The sequence below is a fragment of the Ambystoma mexicanum genome, chromosome 5q (genome assembly GCF_040938575.1).
Source record: "Ambystoma mexicanum isolate Mex_15411 chromosome 5q, UKY_AmexF1_1, whole genome shotgun sequence".
NCBI lineage: Eukaryota > Metazoa > Chordata > Amphibia > Caudata > Ambystomatidae > Ambystoma > Ambystoma mexicanum.
The window spans coordinates 419,610,459-419,636,985 of record NC_090933.1 but is presented as its reverse complement, the minus strand read 5'-3'; the positions used below and the strand labels follow the sequence as shown (position 1 = coordinate 419,636,985).

Below are 26,527 nucleotides of genomic sequence, written 5' to 3'. Positions count from 1 at the left end.
TCGATGCCTGAACACCTCTGGCCTTTACGGGACATAAGCACTCGTGCACTGTTAGGTGGCAGAACACTGTTTGAAGTTGTCAATCAATAAAGAATATGTTTCATCTACCTGTGGTGCCTTCAAGAGCACACCGTTGATCTTGCCCTCAGAAGCAAGAGGTAGGTTTTCATGAAGCACATTTCTCTGCCCTTCGGTAACCCGGCCATCAAGGAGCACATCAAAGAGTAACGCCACTGGTGGACTTTCATAAACTGACGGGATGATGCAGGCAGCCCTAAAGAAAAGAGGAAAGGACAGTGATGCTTTTCGAGGGCTGAGGATTTAAATATACAATATGTGTGAGACAGTAAATGAGTAATATTTATTCAAATAATTGCAAATTAAATTTTGTTTATACAATACGATAGTGCAGAAATATATAATAACAATATTTAAATGCATTGTTAAATACAATGCCTAATGTTAGACTAAGTATACACTTGTCGAATCACAGCAATTGATCATCATACTTCAATAATCTGATACAAAAAACATAAAAGCCATGACAGAAAAGTTACAGAAACATGCCAAGAGGGGGGTAAAAACTAGAGAACTAAAGTATTATTACTCTGTACAAGTTCATGGAGGTTTAGGACATTTGAATTGCGATCAAAGTATTGAATTCCAACAATCACAAGATTACAATTATAAATTCAATAAATGGAGCCAATTTTAATTTGAATGTGTGCTGCTGATGAGCCCGAATAGCAATACAGGATTCAATTCTATGAGTAGAACACAATAAATTACACCATTCATTGATGTTGATGTTTTGTGCATCATTCCAATGTTCATCAATAACCTGGAACGCCAGAACAATAAAAACATTAAATACATCTAGCAAATTAATAAACTTAAGATCTGATGAACCAACAGAATTAAACTATTTTCCAATGTTAGAAGGGGAAGGAATTTAAATATGTTTTGCAATATAGGGGCCATATCGGAGACCATAAGGAGATAACAAAATTACATTTGTTTTGTCATGTGTTCAAAGAATAATTGCAGGGCCAAAAGGTATCATGTGCCAAAGAAGCAAATCGAGAAATACGTTGGGGAGTGAGAAGGGCTCTATGCATTATAAAAAAGATGCACTTTGTTATATTAGCTGAAACGCTGATATTAAAGATTTTGATCCATATTTTCTTTCAACATTCAATTGAAATATCAAAAGAACAGTTCATTTCCCAAGACAGTTCAGTTGTAGACTTGTCTTCTGTTGTCTTTTGCATGAACAAAGAATGATAAATAAATGACATCCCTGGTTGAAGTAGGTTTGAAAAATATATCTATGTGATCTGGAATACATTTGGAATAAGAATCAGAGTGGAGTTAGGGATTGCATTGATGAGATTAAGATAAACTGCATATTCTGCTTCTTCAAGATTATAACGTGATTGGAAAGAGTTGAATGTAATGGGAAAATGTCCCTGAAATAATTGATGAGTATAAATAATTCCTTTGCTAATCCAGGACAACCAATATATTGATGTATTCACAATCTTTATTTCTTCGTTTTACCAAATACGAGTGTTGGATTGGGTAACATTGTCACCAATATTATCTTTAAGGAAATTCCATGCACGTTTGACACAACGGAGAACGGAATATTTTTTAAATAGCGGTCCTTCAGTGCATTTTAGGAAGTTGTTGAGATTGAATGGATTGACTAAGGAAGCTTCCAAGTGGCAGCATGAAGGAGGGGTATCATTGACTTTGGAATGTAAAATATGTCTGAAGAAATGTTTGAGGACAAAAGAATGATGATATAGGCGCAAATCAGGAAAGGCAGCACCACCTCTGCATTTAAGCAATCTAAGCTCATTAATTGCAATCCAGAGGGTTTTATTATTCCAGAGAAATGTTAACAAAATGCAATCCATTTTTTTAAAGAAAGACTCAGGAAATATGAAAGTTAACATAAATAGAGGACACAAAATGACAGGGGTACGCATCTTTTTAATGGTTTCAAATCAAACCCACCATGACAAATAGAGAGTTAACCATATTTCAGTTAATTCATTGAGTTTAGTGAAAATCTTTTTAGAATTAACATTTATGATAGTGTTGGAGTCTTTAGCTATCAGTAGAGCAAGATAATCTATGTGATCGGCATTCCAAGACATACCAAAATATTGAACATCTGAGTGGGTGCACAGATTAGACAAGGGGAGAATTTGTGATTTACTAACATTAAGTTCATATCCAGAGACACTGGAATATAAATTAATATGATGCAACAGGTTCTCAATTGAAGAATGGGGCTTAGTTAAGTAGAAAATTATATCATAGACATAAACTTTAATAAAGTATTGTAGTTAAATCCTTGAATCCTGAGGTCATTCTGAATATTTTGCAGCAGCGGTTCTAGAGCTAAGACAAAAATGAGAGGCGATAATGGACTGCCTTGTCGGGTGCCCAGATATAAAGTAATTGGTTCAGAGAGGGTAGTATTCATCTAAATGCAAGATTTATAATATTTTTATTAAACAAATACATTTAGGACCTATGCCGTGCCAAATAAGCAATTGAAATATGAAGTTCAACAAAACCATATCAAATGCTTTTTCAGCATCTAATGACACAAGTACTACGGGGTTTGACTAATCCTCAGCCAAATCAACAATATGGCATGATAGAAGCACAATGTCTATCTTTGACAAAGCCCAACTGGTTTGGATGGTTAAGGGATGGTATAGTACGATGCAGTCTGTTGGATAACATTTTACATTCTATATTGACAAGAGATATTGGTCAATCATTTCGAATATACTGTGGGAATTTACCAGGTTTAAGAAATAGAATAATGAAAGTATCACAAAACGACCACAAAGATTGTTAGATATTAATGAGAGTGTTGCATAAGAGAAGGAGTTAGGGGGCCAATGCGAGGGGTCCGAAATGCAAGACGGACAAGTAGATAGAGTTTTCGCACAAGTGGCCATTTTATTAAATCAAAAGGGTGTCAAGTGCTTCACTAAACAGCGAGCTGGTGGCTTATCTCTTTCCTCGGCTGGCTCCCTCCTATGCAACAACATCCCCCTTCCACTTCACCTTGAGCCAGACCTCCTCAAATTCCAGAAGTTCCACAAGACTTTCCATTTCACCTCCTCCTTCCCCCTATCCCTCCTTTACTAATCTCCACAGTCGCTTGCATTGGCAACCAGGGCCCTTATGTGTCCACCTGGATCCTGGCCTCACACCCCCAATCGCCTTCAGCCTCCGCCCACTCCCAGCACTTGCCTTGGCGCCCACTGGCCTATGCTATCACAGGGCTGCACCTATTTATCGGCAGCTGACCACTCTTATCAAGTGATTGCTGCCGGTCACTTACCAGTTGCTTGCAACTTACTCTCTAGCACTTCCCTCTGTGGTAATCCTAGCACTTACCCCCACCATCCCCCATCCCTGCTCTCTCTCTGCACTTGCACGCTCTGAATGCTCACAAGGGCAAGTAGGACTGCCTCTCCCTTTCATTATTATATTTGCCTTTCATTCCCATGTCCCCTGCCTGTTGCCCTGTGGGCGCTTTGAAACACAATTTACTTCATGTATAAGCGTCTTACAAATGCACAATAAATAAATAAATTAATGACTCACTTTCCCTAACCCAATGAGAATTTCCCTACCTATCCAAACAAGACAAAAGGAAAACACTCTAAAAAGGGTATCTGCCCTTCACCCTCATACATGTAACAAATCAATCAGGTATCATAAGGCTGTTTAAAATCCACAAAATAACAATGATGTTCAAACATAAACTTGGTACATATGTATCCTTGCAACCTGGGTCGGATCCCCTTCATCAAGAATAATTCAGGATTTTCGATACCAAATAGCCAAGTTCTGCTTCCAATACAACATTAAGTTCTGTTTACTCCATAAGTCTTCTACTTGGCATTTGAAGGTTCTTGATTAAACTGAATTTATCAACTGAATTTATCAGTTTTCAAAATGATTGTCAAGGTTCCCCAAGCTCTTACTTGATAAACCGAAAAGAACCGAGTCTTCACACTTCCCGTTATTATTTAGTATAACTTCTCTTAGTTGAAGGAAAACTACTTTCACATTTCTTCTTCAAAAACCTAACAGTTGAATAACCACTTTCACATTTCTTCATCACATGCAATAAAGGTTTGTCAGGATGGTTTGACCACAGTTCATCATAACGCAGTCTCAGACTTGACACTTCCTTTCTGCCTCAACCTTCCACCACAATGCAGTACTTCAATTGTCTTCTTCCTGGTCTACTAACCTACCAGGACTAACCACTAACAGTCCCTTTCCTGGTATACTCGCCTTCCAGGATAACATTCCTACCACTACTACAAGTACTGTGCAGTGAGGTTTGCTTCTAGCTTTAGAAAAGTCTTTGACTTTCAACAACAACATTGGGGTTCATAACTTCTTCCATAAGGGTACAATAAATATTGGTGCTGTTTGTTTCACTGATTTATTTGCCACATGCAATCCAGGTTGTATTCCTCTCCCCCTTGATGATTTCTATAAGGAGCACTTCTCTCCTGCAACCTTTGAATTCCCTCTTCAACACCAGTTAGCTGTTGGCAATATTTTTTTTCCAAGTTCCCGTCTTGAAGAAAGCTGTATCCCCTTTTATTTGTAATTGCCTTTCTTTGGCTTAGGCAATGCTGGGTTTCATCTTCCTCTTTTAGTATTCTCTCTTTATGCAGGTTAGATTAATTTTGCTCAAATATTGTCCACTCTTTACTTTGGCAATGGGGTTACATTCTTTCTACACTCGGTCTCTCTCAGCGTAAGCGTTATGCTTCAATTCATTCATACAGTATTCAAAACTGTTACTTTAAATCAACAGTCTATTACTGAGCGCCCCGGAGTTACCTAGCGAAGGCCCACTCACTGGGTTTCTTCTGCGCCTCTGTTTGATCTGCTGATACTATAACTTCTTCTTCTCTTGTTGGTACCTGGGCATCTGACAGCTCTGGTTGTACTCCCATGCTTGCGCCTGCTTTAAAAGAAGCTTGCTTTGCTTCTCCCCAACAACTAGAGTAGAACACAGAGTTAGGAGTGCCTCTCTCTCCCACGGGACAGCTGGGTCCTGCACCACTTACAGCTGCGCGATCTGTGCAACTCGGTTTCCTGACTCTAACGACCCTCTCAGCACTGTGACCTGCTAGAAACACAGTGGCGGCACCAGCATCTTCTTCCTTCTGCTGCTGCTTTTTGATGGCCTGCCCCTGAAGGGGCTTTAAGTTTTCAAAAGTCCTGCTCAGGTGTGGGTCAATTGAACCACTGTAATGCACACTGCAATTCTGCACCTCTGAGGCCCTCTTCCTTGTGTCAGTACCTAGAGCATTATGGGACTTGAAGTCCCTGATGTGATTTATTTTAACATCAAAATCTTAAATGTTTTTATAGGCCATTAAGACTATGGGAAGATTACGGAAGTTGGTTAGAGGGTTCTCCTAAATCTCGTGGCCTGAGTCCCCTCCCATGTGACCCTCCCACAGAACACCACCTGCAGGGTCAGGATCAGATACCGTCTGTCTTTTCCTGGCCACATGATAAGGGTCCCAAGCCATGGTATTTGGGATGATCATCTCTGGTTAATCACAGCCAGTAAATCGATAAAATAGACATAACAATCAACAGAAAATCCATCTGGGCCAGGCGCTTTGCCTTTTTAAAAATCTAGAATGACTTGTTTAATTGTATCTAATGAAATATTATTCAAGAATTCTAAATTCTGTTTATCAGGATTATAATAATGAGTATCTCAAAGATGTTTAGAAATTCTATCACAAGTATATAAGGTTTTTGATAATATTGGAAAAACAAGTCTATGATTTCAGAATTTTTAGATAAGTGTTTATTAGTATTAGGACAACAAATAGATTTGATTTGCGTATGTTCAGCTTTATGTTTAAGAAAAACTTCCATATGTTTGCTAACTTTATTGGATCCACTGTAATTTTAACGTAACACTTAAAGTATTGTTCAAATTGAATGTTATATATTTATTATATTCTAACCTTTTTTTTTTTACTTTTTATGTGAAATCTCTGAACAATCACTAAAATAAATGTCTGATTCAAAGGAGCATAACAATACATCCAGAGCTCTTGTTGAACTTTGAAAGAATCTAAAACATCCAAATTTTCCTCAATGCGCATTAGATCTGATAATTGGCAAACAAATCATCATTATTAAATAATGATTAATCTCACAATAAATCTAGATCTCCTATTAAAACCTAATGAATATATTAATAATGTCCATTCTCTTTCATGTTGCTAATGCTGAAATCTCTCATTTTTTCATGATGATTTATTTATTCAATGTAATATAATGTAACTCTACAGTTTGAATTTTGTTTATTTTCAATGTTTCTTCTGGTAATTTGTTAATTCAATATGATATAACCCAATTCTACAGTTAGATTTTGTTTTCCCCTGGTGATTTATCTCTCAAATCTCATTATTAATGATTAGGGTCTGGAGTAGAATTGCATCTTGTAATTGTGACCTGCCTCTTAAAGTATTGTACTAAATGATTTTCATATTGCTTTATTAGTACCCAGGGAGGGGGTGTGTCGGTCTCCCAGCCAATGAGGAGGCACAGACAGTAATCCCGCCAACATGAGCCTCCTCAGTGCTGGCAGCCGCCATCTTCCCTCACTGGGGAATGAGGTAAGTGCTTCTAAACCCCCTTACCTTTGCCCCCTTCCCAATATTTCCTCTTCCTTTCCCTCCCCGCCCCCCACACTTATCTGCCTTTTGGGAGCGAACACACTCAAAACACTTCTGTCTCCAACGTGCCTGCTCCCGATCTGCAACAGGCTGCCATGGAAAGGGCCTTTTCCCATCCCATGGCGGCCATTTTGTTTGTTTACCTTTTTTTATTGTTTTCAATGGCCGTCATGGAAAGGGAAAACAGACTTCGTTTTCCCTTCCGCGGTGCCATTTTTTAACCTTTTTTTCTGTTGCGAGCGTTTCGCAACAGAAAAAAAGGCTTTTAGTTCCCTGGTCTTATGGGTCTTATGGGCTGGGGTACTAATAGCAATAAGACCCCTGCAGGGGGGCATTACCAGTTCAGGTAATGCCACGGGACCTTTGTAGAGGCCCTCGCTTTGCTCAGGCCTGTAATTATGGGCCCCAGGGCATCACTTGAAGTGTTAATGCCCCCAAATTCAACAGGCTTATTGCTTAAATATGTTCAGTTATATTATCATAGGATTTTCATCCTGTTTGTCTTCTCCCTCCCTTTCGTGTATTTTACATATACTGTTAATGGCTGTTTTACTGTATTATTAATTCAACTTCATATTTGTAAATCATATACCAAGATCTTACATTTATTTAGTTCTAATTGAATTAGCACCTTTAAAAATTATTTTTGGGAATGTGAAGCGGCAGAAGATTTTATCTCATCTTGCTAAACTTTATCCTGATGTTGCTTGTCTAAAGGAAGCTTACCTTACTGGTGTTGAGATTTTCAAAGTTCTCAAAATGATGGGTTCAACAGGTGATTTCTTCTCCCGCCATAGTTAAAAAGAATGGAGTTGCTAATTTATTATCAAAAAACATTTCAGGTCAGCTCATCTATCAAAACAAAGATGTATGTGGAAGGTGGGTAATAGCTTCTAATACATCTGCTGGAAACATTTTAAACATTGTTAATATTTATGGTCCCAATGCTCCTGACTCAATCTTTTGGAAAGACCTTAGACAGTACCTGCTAGGTCTTCAACTAGACAACTTAATTATTTATGCGGATTGTAGTCAAGTTGTGGACTTCTCCATGGATCGTAAAATCCAAAGCGGAATTCATTAATGCTAAATATAGAAATGAATTCTTAAAACTCATTGACCATCTGGAATTAGTTGATACATGACACCTTGTTAATCCTGATACTAATGAGTTCTCTTTTTTTCTTTTTTTACCAGTGCATAAGTCATTTTCAAGAATAGATTATATCTTCTCTAATAAATCCCTATTATCTAACATTATTAGTTCAATTATTGAAGCACACGTTATTTCTGGTCATGGCCCATTTGTACTATTTTTGATTGTGCTTTCTATGAATTAAGAAATTCATACTGGAAATTGAATAATTCCCTGCTAGCCGATAAATACTTTGTTAATTCTATTATCAACTTGCATATGGAATTATTTAAAAACAAGATATTTTTGGCCATTTCAATTCCTGTCACCCGGGATTCTTTCAAAGCTAGTATACGTGGACACATTATTCAACACTCTGCCCATAAAAAGAGAACATATAGTGCATTTGCTAAGAATGTATTTTGTGACATTAAACAATTAGCAAATTAAAAGTTTGAAATAATGTACATACAAACTACTGTCACAGACACACATAAATTAAACCACAACCCAAAAGAGAATGCTCATAATATGACTGCAATTTCCATTTTATAGGCTAGAACCAACAGCAGTAAAATGTAACCATTAAATAGTCAGTTAACTATTCCCTGAGAGAGTCATGCACTCATCTCCAATAGTTTGACTTCATTTTATACAAAAATAGAATTCAACTACACATATTTTGATGTGTTTTTATGATTACATGTTCATAATTCTGTAAACATTTGATGCTGGAGAGCACACCCTGTGTATTCTCAACAGGTTTCGGTTTAGTAGAGAATCATCTTCAGGAGAACACAGCACACGTGGGTGCTTTTGTCCGTTACCATAGTGACATTTCCTGTGCTGCAGTTACCTCAGCAACATGCAACTTGAAAACGCAGTAACAAATAAACCAATTCCAGGGAGATGAAATTGATAGTTTGATTGAATAAGGAGAACCCTATTAGATGTAATGTGCACACATCTGGTGTCAATCTACACATATTACACATATCAAAATCATAGAAACCAAAGCTTCACATATGCATAATTTAGTCCCCACTAGAAAAACAACCTGCAACTATGCCTGAATGATGACAAGACCAAACTCATCATCCTGGGATCAGCCACGAACCTAAACAAACTGGACAGCAACTACTCCAGCTTCACCATAGACGGCAACCCTATAAAGGTAGCTAAGGAAGTGAAAACCCTTGGCATCTATTTCGATTCCACCCTCTCCTTCCATAAACAGGTCAGCTCCATGGCATCCACTACAGCCTACACATGCAAGTGTATACGCTCGGCCAAACCCTTCCTCTCCACCCAATGCTGCATTACTCTAGCCAGGGCTCTTATACTATCTAAACTGGACTATTGTAACTCCCTCTATGTAGGCGCCAACAAACAGATTACCAATAAAATCCAGATCCTACAGAACAATGCTCTCAGAGCAGCGCTTAGCCGGCCTAAAAGAGAACACATCTCGAATACTAGGAGAACTCACAACTGGCTCACTACCTCGGACAAAATCCTGCTTAAAGTAGCCTCCCTCACCCACAAATGCCTTAACAACGCACGCAGCTCCCCGTTATCTCTCAGACAGAATAACCAGATACACGCCCAACAGACACACCAGAAATAGTAATGCTAACCTGCTCGCTGTTCCCAGATTCAAGCGTACAAAAATGGGCGGCAACAGCTTCCAGGTGAAAGCAGCCCAACACTGGAACACACTACCACCCTCCGTCAGAGTACCTCAAACCTACCACCAATTTAGGCGTAACTACATCCAGTGGCTTAAGAACAAAGACCAATAATGACACCCTGCAACTACTACAAAATTGTTCAACCTGTAACTCTGTTGTAATTTTACTCTGTATCCTTGTAACTGCTTCTACTCACTGCACCCTTGTATAATAATGTAAATAATGTACAGTATTGTAACTAAGTTGAGAATATACCTGTAATGCTTGCGCCCTCATACCTTCTGGTTTGGTGCGCCATATAAATAAACAAACAAACAAACAAGCAAGTACTGGGAATGGAATCTTCTTAAAGTGAGTACAGCAGTTCAATGCTGAAAATATCTAGGACATGTCAAAATGATCACTCCAGGGCTACCACTCAAACCACTACAAAAACATATTTTCAAGAGATATTATTGAACGAACATCTTTAGAGCAGGGAACACTGAAGCAAGCAGAGGACACTACTTGTTGGATCTAAACTCATAAGGAAAGTATATTCCTCTCTTCTCACAAAGCCTCAACCACACTGCACAGTACTGGCTGCGTGTCCATACTGCATGGTACTATTCCCTTCGCCATACTGCACAGCTCTAGCACTGTGACCGCACTCCACAGTAGCAGCACAGTGCTAGCTTCACGACCATAGCAGCTTGTGACCACACTGCACAGTGCTAGCTCCTTAACCACACTGCACAGTACTGGCTGCGTGTCCATACTGCATGGTACTATTCCCTTCGCCATACTGCACAGCTCTAGCACTGTGACCGCACTCCACAGTAGCAGCACAGTGCTAGCTTCACGACCATAGCAGCTTGTGACCACACTGCACAGTACTAGCTCCTTAACCACACTGCACAGTAGTACGTCCTTGACCATTCTTTATAGTAACAGCTCTGTGAGGATCCTGTGCAGAAGAGGCACAGTGAATTGAATTGAATTGTTTATTTCTATAGCGCACCAGACCCTCAGGTAACATAGTTACAGATATACAGACATGATGATAAACACAGAATACACATAATACAGTATAAGAATAGGAAATTTACAGTGCAATTATAGTACAATACAATAGGGGATTAGCAGTGAATTAAGGTACAGAAGGATTTGAGCAGGTGCATTGCAGGCAGGCAATAAAAAGCTGTATGCAGTGAAGACCAAGTGCAAGATTAATGATTGTCTTGAGAGGTGAGCCAATTTTTCGCCTGATTCCTAAATAACGGAAATTAAGGTTCAGTCCTTAATGTTATAGGAAGAGAGTTCCACGATTTGGAGGCTAAGACTGGGAAGCTACTGCTTCCAGATTTTTGCAGGTTGAATCTTGGAACTGTAAGGCCGTGCTGTTGGGCATCTCTGGTAGGCCGGACTGTTTGATTTTTGGTGAATCTTTCAGACAGATATTTAGGTGCAGAATTAGCAAGGTGTTTGTGGGTAAGTGTGAGAGTTTAAAAGGCAATTCTATTCTTAATCGCAAGCCAGCCGGCTTTGCCTCTAGTTTCTGAAATGTGGTGTGACCTAGGTATATTGTGGGCAGATCTCAACGCGTTGTTTTGCAATACTTGAAGTTTGTTCAAGTTTTGTTTGTTAGTACCTAAGTAAATTGTGTTACAATAATCCAACTTGGGTAAGATGAGTGCCCTGGCTAACTTTGCTGGCGTCTTAACCATAACTGTACCCGAGGAGCTCCTTCACCACACCCTACAGTAACAGCTCTGTGACAGTAGTGTACAGCAGTAGTCCTTGCACCTCCTGCACAGTAGTACTTCCTGGATCATACTGTACACAAGTATATACTGGACGGGAATATATCTTTACCCATGGTAGAATGATTGCCAATTCACGGATTAGTCCAAATGGAAGAGTGAAACATTTCAGCCCTATCCTGAAACTGTCAATAAACATTGAGATACAGACAGTGTGGACCATAAACACAATTACAGTACACAAAGGATCAGTTAAAAAAACACAACTGAAAGCATGAATCCAACGTGAATATAGACTTCTGGCTACAGGGAATGTCTCCCTTGACATCCATATGAAGGGATAGAAACAGGACATCTGGTGCCAGATTACAGAAAGTTTGCACAGGTGCAAGTGCAAAGTGTGCACAGTATTAGCACTAGGGCACAGTTTTCCCTATTTTTAAAAATGCTGGGACACATTAAAAAACCATTGCACCTCGGCAAGTGCAGTTGGGCATATTAAAAGCAAGAGGGCAAAAATAGCTCTAGGGCAAAAAAGATGCATATTCACTACATTTTTGCACCAGGGCAAAGTTTGCCCTAGTGCTAATGCGGAATGGTATTAGCACTAAAACAAACTTTGCCCTAATGCAAAAATGCATCAAAAGTGCATCTTTTTAGCACTAGGGCTATTTTAGCCATGGTGATTTTAATATGTCAAACTGCACTTGCCGAGGTGTAGTGGTTTTTTTATGTGTCCCAGTGTTTTTACAAATAGGGCAAAGTTTGCCCTAGTGCTAATACCGTGTACACTTTGCACTTGCACCGGTGCAAACTTTAATCTGGCCCCAGATGAGCCGACAATCAACAAACCTGGAACGCGCCCAGGGAGAACTATTGACTTATTTACATGTGATGTGCGGCATGATCCGTTGAGACCACAGACCTGTCACACAGCGGAACTCTGGTCCCACTCTCTTTGTCCTTTTCATGTCTAACAGCTGCTCACAAACGTGCCCTACGTGTCTTTTTGTATCTCTTGCAAATGGCAAGTCTGTGTAAAGACAAGAGCTTATGTTTACAAAATGCGTCATCTAAAATAAAGAATCCACGCATTTCTAAGTCATTCTTATTCAATAGCATTTCTACTTAACATGTCAATCTAGACTGTGCATGTTAACCTATTCACTTCCAAACGGCCCTTGTCTTGAAAGTTGCCGAGCGGGTGTTGCATGGGTGCTCAGCACCTGATCATTGTATATTTCCAAAGCTATGGGCCTCATATCCCACTGTGCTTAAGGTTTAATAACTTGTGTTCCATGCAAATTAACTTATCAGCTTAAGTTCAATGAACCATGTTTTGCAACTCAACACCCTGATAACAGTACCTCTGCGTATGCGACTGTCCATGCGTAGCGATGCAGCGCACGTGGGGCCTGGCGTATTCAATCGAGAACTCTTCCGCAGGAATGAGGCACGCCTTGTGCTGCAAAATAAAAACAACCACAGCAGGCAGATGATTGTGACATACAAAAGCACTGATCCGTACTGAAGAAGCATAGGCACGTAACACTGGCCATCTGATGGACTCAAACATACAACCTGTTTATAAGGCGAAGAGGACAGCCTGAAGAGTTGCTACCTTTATTGGCTAACTCGCACATTTGGCTGCATGGGCAACGGGCCTGCGTGGGCCCCGAAGCGAAACATGGTTGAGTTCGTCTGTCCTCTCTGCAAGATCTCATGCCTTTGTAACAAGCTGTAGTTTTGTTATGGCGAACACCTCAGTAATCCCCTCACTTTTGGTGGGAACGGTATAAAAGCAATTCATTCTCCAACATTTAGCAGCATGTCAAAGCAGTGCTTAGGGTTATGCACGTGCAGGGTGACGGTGGAAAAAGTGCACCATACTAAGGGCCTAATCACGAGTTGGGCAGTATCCCGAGTGGGATACCACCCAACTTTATTTGCGTTACAGCCCACCCGTCCTACCGGTATTGCTGCAGGATCACAGGTTGGGCCGTAAACGTTATTCCCCATGGACCCAATGTGGAATTTTTGGCACAATTACCATGCGGTAATACCCTTGGTGGTAATTGTGCTGAAAATGGGCATGTTTCTGGCGTGTTTGGGTCTCATCACGAGTGGGGAGGTATCCGGGCTGGGGTACCGCCCAACTTTATTTGCATTAGCGCCTACCCATTCGGTGGTATTACTGTCTGATCATGGTTGGGCGCAAACTGTTACTCCCCATTGGGTCCATTGGACATAAGGGGGAATTTCCGGTGCAATTACTGTGCGGTAATACCGTTGGCGGTAATTGCACCGAAAATTGGCATTTTTCCAGCGTGTTTACCCCCAGCTATTAGCTGGGGGTAAACACGCCGAGATTGGACAGACCCTTACAAACAGCGGTAACACAGTTACCGCCGCATTTAAGGGCTACCGCTCAACTTGTGATGAGGCCCCACCTGGAGCTCTGAGTTGGGGGTAAACACACCATACTCATGATTGGTCGGACCCTTAATGAAACAGAAAACGTTAGAAGGCATTGAATGGCGAAATACCAAAATCACCAAAAAAGGCCTTGGCACTCGGGGGGGAACCCATGCATGGCAGTTAAATTAAATGCGGCGTTAACCCTGTTACCGCCACATTTAAGGGCTACCGCCCAAATTGGGATGAGGAGCACAATGCATGGCCAACATTACTTAAGCAGAATATATTTTTAAGAGGAGCATATGAGATAAATGTGGCAAATTCTTCATTTCACATTCTGAATTGTCCTCCGGTACTGGGATAGTTTGACCTTAGAACAGGAACCTATCTATCACGTTTATTGTCGTGTGCACACCATCAGAGTACTTTTCGGTGTACTGCCATTGTATCATCACCGGGAAAGTCACTTAAAGGGTGGGGTCCAATAACGCTCTGGTTGAACATTACCCGAGCGTTCGGACCGAGATCTCCCTTGTGATCATATCTATCGATGCAGTCAAGGTTTCCTAACTCAGAAGAGGCTCCAGTCAATGTATTTGCTGCACTGCTGGACCCCTGATGTGTTCCCGAATCCCCACTAATTCCCTGAGCTTGCGCGCAGCATAATGGATTCTGTTGGGGTAGGGATTATCTGGAGACACCGTGCAGTGTACAGTGGTATAAGACACCGATGTCTGAGGCTTGAGAGCTCAGTTTAGCAGTGAGAGACTCATTTAGTCATGGGTACGGTTGAAGACCCCAGTCCTTTTTGGATGGGGCGGTTGATCCGGGGTTCTTCCTTGCTAGTCTTGAAGGCTTCCTTGAATAGTGCTGTCATCAGGGCTTTCTTGAAGAAGGACAGATTTTGAGGGTTGTTGAGAAGCAGACTATTTGGTTGTCATGACAACTGCCAAAACCTGTGGCGCGCATCCGCCACTATACAGGACATCATTTTTTGCATTCCAATACTAACAATCTCCTCTGTTAGTGGTGGCATGTACAGACCTAACACTGTAAGGAATTTGAACTCTTAGGAGAAACTACCCACAGCCCCCCAATACAGCGTGGTGCACAATCCCCTCAAGGAGTGCATAAGGTTAAAGGTATATCAACTCTGTCAACTCCTTGAGGAGAAAGATAATTTAGCAAACAACTAAAGCATGGACAGTGCAGCACATATCAGACCTCATTGAATAGCATCAGGAACCAACATCAAAAGTTGATTATGGAGTACTGGTATGTGTACTGGTATAAGCAGTGGCAATTCCTACAAACCAGGAACCATTTCAGGTTTGTGGAGGGGAAGGTGGCAGTCCTCCCGTATGATTTCGATGCAGGGATTAGTGTTCCCTGTTGATGGGGTCAGATTTATAAGGCATTTCTCCCAATGCAGTATGCAGCGGAGCCGTTTCAAGGTAGATCACCCCACTAATCACTTTCCTTTTTGTTTCAAGACTTTCAGGGGAGCACACGACACCACACTGATTTAATGCGTGCACCTATTTATATGTAAGTGACCGCCATGCCTGCCGCTCAGCTGTCATTGTGAGCTTTTCAATCATAAACAATAATACGTTTGTCGCGTCTCGAGATACCTATAGCATATGTCCAACCAATGAACATATTCAGAATGCACATATCAGTGACACGACACGGTTCCATGCATGACTTAATTGAAGACGAAATGGCTGCAAATGTGCGTGACCTAAAAGCATTGATCTCACTTAACCATGAGGTGCTTCTAAATAACAAACAGAAGAGAGTTCATGAAACTTTAGAATGCGGCACATGTAACGATGGAGACGTCCAGTCATCAGATAGCATGTCCCTTCTCATATTCACATTGTCCAGATACATTAATCATTCATTAACATTAAAATGTGTCCAAGAGCCCTGTGCGTTTATTTGAACATTCCCACATATGTGAGGTTTTGACGATTTCTGAAAAAGGTATGTCTGTTTGCAGCAAAGCTGTTGCTTTTCTCTTTCTTCTCATTGGCTTTCTTGATGGAAGTCTGATAATTACTGTGCTCTTTCACTCTCCTGCAGTGCAGTATATACCCCAGGCATCTATAGGGGCTGTAGCCAGAACCCGCAGCGACACCTAGGGGCCAAAACCTCAAAAAAACTCCTCGATCTTTTGCCCTCTACATTTCTAAGCTGTACAATGACACACACCTTTAATGTATTACTCCTTACCTATCTATTTATCATAAAAGTAGTCATTTTTCATTCCAGGCTTCTTCACACTCATTGAGTGTTATGCATTTGGTCTGAAAAGAGGATGTTAAAGGAGTAATGTTGCAGTACCCTGAACACAAAATGAATAGTGGTTTTGGTACATCGGATATATTGCAACCCGAACGTTGGTCTCTTGACAGCCAATCAGTATTCAGGCCTACAGGGCAATAATCGCCAGAATTGCCATCGTTGCAGATGGCTGTCAGAATTCCACACACCGCTCCGCACCGGTGCTCCTCTGTTGAAACGTCCCCATCCAACGTTTACCTGACACTGGTCTCCTCATCTTCTTCTGTTGGCGTTGCTATGTCCCGGTTCCTCCTCAACACTGAAAACATACTTCTCTTCTGTGGCCTTTAACTGTTCAGTAGCCAAGATTATGTTTTTTCTTTTCGTGAAGGTATGGGCAACTGGCCCTGTGGCTGCTTGCTAATAGCATTAAAGGCCCTCCACATAGGCAATAGGGCCAGTTATGGGCCACTAGCCCTCGTTTTCCTCCATCGCCTACTGCTCAGGCCCTTAAGTTGGGCTTCCAGATACATAACTACTTGCATTGCCTGCTAGGCAAGCCTATACAGTTTCATTCATACAGGACCAATAGAGAGGCCGATATGTCCCTGCAGGCCCAAAATGTATAGCCTTTCTACTTCTGGCTTCAAATTGCCATTATGCATATAGGGCAATAGTGCCCCTTCAGTGGCAGTCATGTATAAGCTTGCTTTCTATTTTGAAATAGTCACAGGCAGATGTGTGCTCAGTATGGTATGCGTGCCAGTGTAAACTGAGGAGTGTATGATGGAGGAGTTCATCACGCATGTAAAGTGGCAGCTGTGCTGGGTCATTTGGTATGGGGCTAGTAGTGTCACCAGAAGGGCAAGGTATTTAGAGACAATCCTAGCAAGGACCAGTCCAACGGCGAACACACATGGAAACAAGGAAGTCTTCAGGTATTACTTTTAGGGGCAGGGGGTTGAGGCATTAAAAGACTTTTACTTCATACAACTAATTGTATATGTTTTATTCAAGCACTTCTCTTTAACTTTGACTCTTCCACTTGTGTTCTCCTCCGTTCACCCCCCTCTCAGTCTCTTTTACACTATTTTCTACTCTTCCGATTTGGTCATTGACTCATAAATTGTATGTGCTAACCTTAAGCTTCACATCTTGTCCAATCACACACTTAAGCTGGCTGAGGGATTGCCTGAACTGGTTTGTTGGGCAGTGAGTATTAGCCAAGTTAATGTGTTTCTGTGTTTTCTTCCATCCGTTTCAGATGGCTGAAATACAGGCCATAGCCATCAGGATTCAAGCAGACAACATTACCAAAAACGTGCCTCTTCTGGAAAGCCTATAGAACGAGAGCATTCCCACCTATCCCCACCACCCTCAACCACATAAAATATCAACCGGTTCCCTTTTTGTGTGCGCTCACGAATGGCCGCCTCCTAGATGTCTGCTCTCATGTAAACTGCTGCCCCTAGTATTTGCAGGCTGTCAATGCACTGCACCCAAACACAGTGAAGGGAAGATCCAGCAGTACCAACCTCCAAAAGACTGTCCCCACTTTACAGAATAATCTTCCTTTCCACCCCCCCCCCTTCCCCGCTCCCGTTCAGGAAACATCTGAAGACTTGGCTTCTGGAACTTTCCGTGCCTACCATGGAACTTTGGCCTGCCTTGTTCTCCAGCTTGCTTCCTTCTCTTCTGTGTGGCTCCTATTTCATCCATCCCCTCCAGTCCCCCCCCCCGGCACTCGCTCAGGAAATATCTGAAGACTTGGCTTCTGGAACTTTCCGTGCCTACCATGGAACTTTGGCCTGCCTTGTTCTCCAGCTCGCCCATCATCCCCTCGCTTCCTTCTCTTCTGTGTGGCTCCTATTTCATCCATCCCCTCCAGTCCCCCCCCCCGGCACCTGCTCAGGAAATATCTGAAGACTTGGCTTCTGGAACTTTCCGTGCCTACCATGGAACTTTGGCCTGCCTTGTTCTCCAGCTCGCCCATCATCCCCTCGCTTCCTTCTTTTCTGTGTGGCTCCTATTTCATCCATCCCCTCCAGTCCCCCCCCGGCACCCTCTCAGGAAATATCTGAAGACTTGGCTTCTGGAAATTTCCGTGCCTACCATGGAACTTTGGCCTGCCTTGTTCTCCAACTCGCCCATCATCCCCTCGCTTCCTTCTCTTCTGTGTGGCTCCTATTTCATCCATCCCCTCCAGCCCCCCCCCCCAGCTCCCGCTCAGGAAATATCTGAAGACTTGGCTTCTGGAACTTTTCGTGCCTACCATGGAACTTTGGCCTGCCTTGTTCTCCAGCTCGCCCATCATCCCCTCACTTCCTTTTCTTCTGTGTGGCTCCTATTTCATCCATCCCCTCCAGCCCCCCCCCAGGCACCCGCTCAGGAAATATCTGAAGACTTGGCTTAAGGAACTTTCCATGCCTACCATGGAACTTTGGCCTGCCTTGTTCTCCAGCTCGCCCATCATCCCCTCACTTCCTTTTCTTCTGTGTGGCTCCTATTTCATCCATCCCCTCCAGTCCCCCCCCCCCAGGCACCCGCTCAGGAAATATCTGAAGACTTGGCTTCTGGAACTTTCCGTGCCTACCATGGAACTTTGGCCTGCCTTGTTCTCCAGCTCCTCCATCATCCCCACGCTTCTTTCTCTTCTGTGTGGCTCCTATTGCATCCATCCCCTCCAGTCCCTCTCCCCCCCCCCGGCACCCGCTCAGGAAATATCTGAAGACTTGGCTTCTGGAACTTTCCGTGCCTACCATGGAACTTTGACCTGCCTTGTTCTCCAGCTCGCCCATCATCCCCTCGCTTCCTTCTCTTCTGTGTGGCTCCTATTGCATCCATCCCCTCCAGTCCCTCTCCCCCAGGCACCCGCTCAGGAAATATCTGAAGACTTGGCTTCTGGAACTTTCCGTGCCTACCATGGAACTTTGGCCTGCCTTGTTCTCCAGCTCCTCCATCATCCCCACGCTTCTTTCTCTTCTGTGTGGCTCCTATTGCATCCATCCCCTCCAGTCCCTCTCCCCCCCCCCAGCACCCGCTCAGGAAATATCTGAAGACTTGGCTTCTGGAACTTTCCGTGCCTACCATGGAACTTTGACCTGCCTTGTTCTCCAGCTCGCCCATCATCCCCTCGCTTCCTTCTCTTCTGTGTGGCTCCTATTTCATCCATCCCCTCCAGTCCCCCCCCCCCCGGCACCTGCTCAGGAAATATCTGAAGACTTGGCTTCTGGAACTTTCCATGCCTACCATGGAACTTTGGCCTGCCTTGTTCTCCAGCTCGCCCATCATCCCCTCACTTCCTTTTCTTCTGTGTGGCTCCTATTGCATCCATCCCCTCCAGTCCCTCTCCCCCCCCCGGCACCCGCTCAGGAAATATCTGGAGACTTGGCTTCTGGAACTTTCCGTGCCTACCATGGAACTTTGGCCTGCCTTGTTCTCCAGCTCGTCCATCATCCCCTCGCTTCCTTCTCTTCTGTGTGGCTCCTATTGCATCCATCCCCTCCAGTCCCTCTCCCCCAGGCACCCGCTCAGGAAATATCTGAAGACTTGGCTTCTGGAACTTTCCGTGCCTACCATGGAACTTTGACCTGCCTTGTTCTCCAGCTCGCCCATCATCCCCTCGCTTCCTTCTCTTCTGTGTGGCTCTTATTTCATCCATCCCCTGCAGTCCCCCCCCCCAGGCACCCGCTCAGGAAATATCTGAAGACTTGGCTTCTGGAACTTTCCATGCCTACCATGGAACTTTGGCCTGCCTTGTTCTCCAGCTCGTCCATCATCCCCTCGCTTCCTTCTCTTCTGTGTGGCTCCTATTGCATCCATCCCCTCCAGTCCCTCTCCCCCAGGCACCCGCTCAGGAAATATCTGAAGACTTGGCTTCTGGAACTTTCCGTGCCTACCATGGAACTTTGACCTGCCTTGTTCTCCAGCTCGCCCATCATCCCCTCGCTTCCTTCTCTTCTGTGTGGCTCCTATTGCATCCATCCCCTCCAGTCCCTCTCCCCCCCCCACCGGCACCCGCTCAGGAAATATCTGAAGACTTGGCTTCTGGAACTTTCCGTTCCTACCATGGAACTTTGACCTGCCTTGTTCTCCAGCTCGCCCATCATCCCCTCGCTTCCTTCTCTTCTGTGTGGCTCCTATTGCATCCATCCCCTGAAGCCCCCTCGCTGCTTTGCTGTCTTAATGCTGCTGCCTCTTGTTCACTTGAGTGCCTATTAGCAATTCCTGTAAATTAGGGATGCTGTGAACGTCCACCCTATGATTTACCTCATTTAGTTTGTGCCCTTAAGCCTTAGGGTACCGGGTGCGTGATACAAATAAACAAACATAAACATACATTCAATGCCTCATTCTGAAATGCATATTGAACCCAAAACACATCTTCAATGTATTTCAGCTTTTTCTCTTGTCATAGTCTTCGTAGCTCAGGAATATCAGAACGACTCTAATCTCACAACAATATCAGTTAGTTTTTGATCGCAATGGACATTACTACTAAATAATGACCTTCCTTTTTTTAGACAAGGCTTCACTTTATGGAATTGTTATGTAATATATTATGACAGCGCATATAAAGAAATAGCATGTCGCCAACTGATGTCTTAACTGGCAGCCTCAATCTGGGCTCCCGCTCGATGTGGAGAATCTGTAGCGATGAGCACTAAGGCCAAATAGAAAACAGCAAAACTTCTAAAGGAAGAAGAAAAGAGACCTGGCAGCCTCAATCTGGGCTCCCGCTCGATGTGGAGAATCTGTAGCAATGAGCACTAGGGCCAAATATAAAACAGCAAAACTTCTAAAGGAAGAAGAAAAGAGACCTGGCAGCCTCAATCTGGGCTCCCGCTCGATGTGGAGAATCTGTAGCGATGAGCACTAGGGCCAAATAGAAAACAGCAAAACTTCTAAAGGAAGAAGAAAAGAGACTTGGCAGCCTCAATCTGGGCTCCCGCTCGATGTGGAGAATCTGTAGCGATGAGCACTAGGGCCAAATAGAAAACAGCAAAACTTCTAAAGGAAGAAGAAAAGAGACCTGGCAGCCTCAATCTGGGCTCCCGCTCGATGTGGAGAATCTGTAGCGATGAGCACTAGGGCCAAATAGAAAACAGCAAAACTTCTAAAGGAAGAAGAAAAGAGACCTGGCAGCCTCAATCTGGGCTCCCGCTCGATGTGGAGAATCTGTAGCGATGAGCACTAGGGCCAAATAGAAAACAGCAAAACTTCTAAAGGAAGAAGAAAAGAGACCTGTTTGATGAAATCTGGGATAGATTCCTGAATCTGTGACCTATTTTCTGTATGTAATCTTTTACAGTTTCATTTTCATCTACTGTCAGCTCATTGTATGCGTTTGTATATGTAAAATGTATGTGATATTGAATTGTTTACTTATCAAATTATTAATAAACATGCGAATATTTTAAAAAAAGAAACCTACCAGGAGGAAGTTGATAGATGATGCTCTGAGATGCAGTGTGACGTCGCCCAAAAGTTCATAGACTGCGATCCGATGCATGTCATCTACTACCACACTACGGCAAAGGAAGCTGCAAATGGAAACATAATCAATGAACTTGCAAGATGTCACCTTTCCCCCAGTACTGGCTATCGTCACATAGCCACCATGTTCATATCATAGGACATTTTTACGTATCAAAGGATCCACATGCAAATATTCATGCAAAAAGTGTGTTGCCTGAATATCGGACACACAAACGTTTTCTCACACTTAAATATTGCCTGTGCTGTGGTATAGTGACAACCGCAATGCCTTGCAGGCAGACTTTGTTGAGATAACACAATACTATTGAATGCACAAACAACATAACAGTCACATAGTAAAAATACTCTACAAATTAAATTTGAGATTCTCAGGAGGAATTGACAATTGCCCTCATTCAACGTGTATAGTGTTCTAAACATGTTTATTAGTTGAAGAAAGAAAGTTTAGTCTCACCTGTATTTGCAGCCATATATGTTGGCTCCGGCCTCAATGATTGGCCCTGGGCCGCCGTCCATCATCACATGAACCGATGACAGCTGATCCTCCTCCTTGGCATATTCTAGAAGGACCATGTAGCTCCCAACTTTGGGAACATGCACTCTCAGTTGCAGATGAACCTGTCATGATCCAGCAGAGGATTTTGGCATTTACACAAACACAATGAGATCATATCACCGACATTTTACATTGTCTAGATCTTAGATGGGTTATTTCTTCAGTAGAGTTTCTTTCTACGATTATGTGTCAGACCGCCCACTTCAATGACACTTCAATAAATACAAAATGTGAAATTTTCAACTGAAAATCCATCTCTGTTTCTTCCTCGTGACCTCCTGAAGAAGGTGTTGATTAAAAGGGGTATTGCTGTTTTAATGTGCCTTGTTCCGCTGTTTCCCTAGAGCACATTTTCTTGCAGATTGAATTCAAATATCAAATGAAACATTCAAAAAGCACATTCTTACAGTTGGGCTAACTATTTTTTAATTTGAAAACAACCTCTAATCTTCTACTATTCTCAAAACTGAAAGATGTAAACCCCTTTAAAAGGATTCTGGGAAACTTAAGTTTGGAAGATATTCAGATTTCTGCTCTACTGTACGCTGCCATGTTAATTCAGTCAGCAACTGTAGTTCTGGGATGCATCACGCATCGCGTCATGGAACCTATGACCCAATGTAAGGGCAAGCCTGGAGAGAAGGGAGCGCAAGGAGGGAGAGAAGATGGTTGGTCGCTGGAGAGCGAAGAGCGGGGCTCGCTTATCCCACACTTATGACTTATGTTTATAAAATAAAAGTATACATAATCCCACTGACCGTCTTCCGATCCTACTTCAGGTGGCGACGAGGGGCAAGCGAGCCCTGCTGCCTGCAAAAAGTCTGCTGCTAGAACGTGGTGTGAGGAGGTGGGCCTGCAGCAAGGCGACCCAGGTGAGCGTTGATGTGGGGGCCTCGGATGTTGATGTTGAGAAAATAGAGGGAGCGCCTGGGAAGAAACGGCACTGAGGAGGCTCCATTAGTGAAAGCCACATCAAATGAAAGCACCCAGCCCCATGTGATGTAATCACATGAAGAGCGGCCATTTTAAGAGGCAAGGCAAGGATATGATGATCTGTATTTAATATAATAACACTCCTCCAGGTCCCAGTCAAAAAATGTTTTGTTGTTGTTACAAGCCTGATAATAATGAAGCAGTTACTTACTGATGGAGGAATAAAATGCAATATTGTGGATGAGAATTTACATTACATAGCACCACTGCTAATCAGAGAGGGGGTGGAGACATGGCCATGCAGTGTTCCTCCACCCGCTGTGTTTCTATTGGAGGCTGGTGAACCATCCCTGCCATGGAAAAGATGGTTAAAGAGTTTCAAGCACTACGCCAAAGTAGTGTGTGGCACAAACTGCAGCGTAGATTGGAAGCAATCCTTGTTTTCACTGCCTAGCACCAGCTCGTCTGGAGAAATTTGAAGATTTACCGGACCTAAGTGAGGATGAAGGCAGGATATGAACGAACATGAGAAGGCTATAATGAAAATTAACAAACATTAGGAAAAAAAGAATATGCACAATCCTAGAACAGTACAGGTTTGGTAAACGCATACAAGAAGGAGGAGAGAGTGTTGAGCAATACATTACTGCATTACGTAAACTAGCAAGAACTTGCAGATTTAATCAAAAGTTGAGCGAGAGACTTAGAGACCAGTTTATGTTGGAATGTAGAAGTAGAAAAGTAAGAGAAAGGTTGTGGACAGAGGATGAACCGCTGTTGTAAACAGTATTGTGAGTGCCCACAGAGGTTGAACACACAGAAAAATGTGTAAAGACCTTAGAGGAAAGATGAAAGGAAATATTTGTTAAGCCTGGAGCTGCCATTCCACAACCATGTAATGAATCCATAGCAGTAATAGATAACCAAAGTGGGATTAGGAGATGGAGTAACAATGGCAGGGGTTTCAGGTACAATGGTGAGACAATGAGCAAGGGCTCTAGAAGGATGCTAAACATGGAAGGACACGGCCACGGTCAAAGCACAAGAGGACGGAGAATGGTCAGAACCTGCTATAGGTGTGACAGCCCCTCACATCTAGCTAACAGTACCGCATGCCCAGCATTAAGGATGATATGCAGGATTTGTAAGGGAAAAGGTCATATAGAGAAATGTTGTAGGAACAAAAACTCCACCATTTGGATTCGGGACATAGATAGTGATGAGGGTGAATAATTTATATCGGCTATTGGGGATGAAGATACAGCTGATAGCCCAATGACAATGGTTCATGTTAATGGCACTATGATTACTATGATGGCCACCTCTGATGCTTAATACACTCTAATTCCAGAGGGAGTGTGGAAAAGAATCGGTCCTGACTATTTGCATGAGGTGGACATAAACCCCAGGCCATATGGTGGGGTGAAGATTGAGCTGATGTGGCTGGTTCAGAGCAATGTTGTATTTTAAAGGGTGACATGCCGAAGGACGAGTATATGTATCAAAGAAGGGTTCGTCTTCCGTACTAAGTTGGACGCATCGAAGACTCCTGAAGGTACGACTGGGTCCAAATGTTGATGAAGCAGTGTTTGCAATTGAAAATGTGAAACAGCACATGAGTATGGCTGGAGATGACGCATTCAAAGAACGAATTGGATGCCTCAAAGGTTTCACACATCACATTTTATTAAAAGAAGGATGCAAACCCGTAGCACAAAGATTACGGACAATACCGTTATCCATGAGAGGGGAGGTAAAAGATGAACTAAGAAAATTAGAGAAGCAAGGTATTATAGAAAGCATTGATGCCTCGGAATGGGTGTCACCTCTGGTGGTAGTGCAAAAACCTTCAAGAAAGTTCAGGGTATGTGTGGATCTCCGGGAACTAAACAAACACCTTATACTGGAAAGGCACCCTCTGCCTAATATTCAGGTTTTAATTGCCACAATGGGTCCTGCAAAATACTTTTTGACACTTGACCTTACCTCGGCTTACCACCAGATTAAGATGCACAAAGAATCTCACCATTTTATAGCATTTATGACTCCAGAGGGATTATTTCAGTATCGCATGATGCCATTTGGGCTCGTTTCAGCCTCCTCAGTTTTTCAAAAGGTCATTTACAGAATATTTGATGGAGAAGAGGGTGTGATCTTTTTTCAGGGTGGCGTCTTAATTTATGCTAATGACAAAGAAGAGCACGATAGAAGACTGGAGAATGTTCGAAAGAAAATGTGTAGAGTGGGATTGACACTTAGCAAGGAAAAATCAAAGATTAATAGGAAAGAGATTGACATTTTGGGTCATGTGATTTCAAGGCTGGCATTTCCCAAAGAAGGAACTAGTTAACACAATAGAACAAATGGCAATGCCCAATTGTAAAGATCAAGTAAGAACATTTTTAGGAATGGCTGAATATTATAGCAAATTCATCAACGTCTTTGCTGATCACACAAGTTGCTTAAGAAACGTATTACAATCGAAGGTGCAATTTGCATGGAGTGTGAATTGTAAGAATGAGTTTCAATACATTAAACAAACTTTAGCAACAGCACCAGCATTATACAATTATAGAAGGGGGTAACAGATTGTGATTTCCATGGATGCCAGTAATGTTGGATTAGGTGCTGTGCTTTCGCAGGTTGAGGGAAAGAAGGAGTATGTGATAGCGTTTGCGTCTCGCCTATTGAAGGGGCACAGAAAGCTTATGTAACCATTAAGAAAGAGGTTCTGGCAGTGAAATAGGCCAACAAAAAGCTTGAGAGTTTCATATGGGGCACCAAATTTGAACTACACATTGACCACAAACCGTTGGTCAATATATTTTCAATGAAAGGCTTGGATAACGTATCGGGCAGAATAAGAAGGTGGGTGACCAGGCTACAGGAATTTGACTTCAAAATTATATATATATTCCAAGAGTAAAGAATGATGCTGCTGACTGCCTGTCACATGTGACTAATAGTGTAGAAATTGGGAGTGATGATGAGGAAATTTGTTAAGTGTGTGAACCTGCAATTTCAAAACAGGAGTGCATAGTGAAATGCAGAAAGACAACAAATTACAAATCATCATTAGGTTATGTTATTTTCACACATAAATTGTGCCACACAAAATTGGGTAGTTTGAATTGTAACTTTATCTTGTACTCAAAAAATTCAAGGATAGCAATCACAGATCTCCCGAAGGAGAGCCCTTTTGTATGACTCGTGTTTCGGCTCTTGCTGAGCCTTTTTAAATCAGGGCAAATTATATATAAACCTAATTTCCATTCATAGGGTATTCTGTAGTTGCAAATATATTTCCGTTCTGTGTATTATCTGGGTTAGAATCCCACCTGTAGCAATCAAAGCTTTGTCTGCACGCGTCGGCTTTCGATATTAGAAGAAAATCATGATTACATATTTGTTGGAAGGACAATTGAGTAAAGCTACAGTGAGACAGTGAGAGAAGTCGATGTTGAAAGGTTGCGGAACTTGAGAAATTAACTGCACCT

At 42.5% G+C, this 26,527-nt stretch overlaps 1 protein-coding gene across 2 annotated transcripts in view; it reads right to left on the bottom strand.

The window, feature by feature from the left end:
* The window catches only part of LAMA3 (laminin subunit alpha 3), a 1,348,901-nt gene that overhangs the window by 506,718 nt on the left and 815,656 nt on the right, over positions 1-26,527 (bottom strand). For both annotated transcript variants that reach the window (XM_069620910.1, XM_069620909.1), the window contains exons 27-30: positions 21,996-22,159; positions 21,477-21,585; positions 12,703-12,800; positions 109-274 (exon numbers count right to left, since the gene is read on the bottom strand). In XM_069620910.1, coding sequence (XP_069477011.1) covers positions 109-274; positions 12,703-12,800; positions 21,477-21,585; positions 21,996-22,159 — 537 coding nt within the window. The remainder of the gene's footprint in view (positions 1-108; positions 275-12,702; positions 12,801-21,476; positions 21,586-21,995; positions 22,160-26,527) is intronic.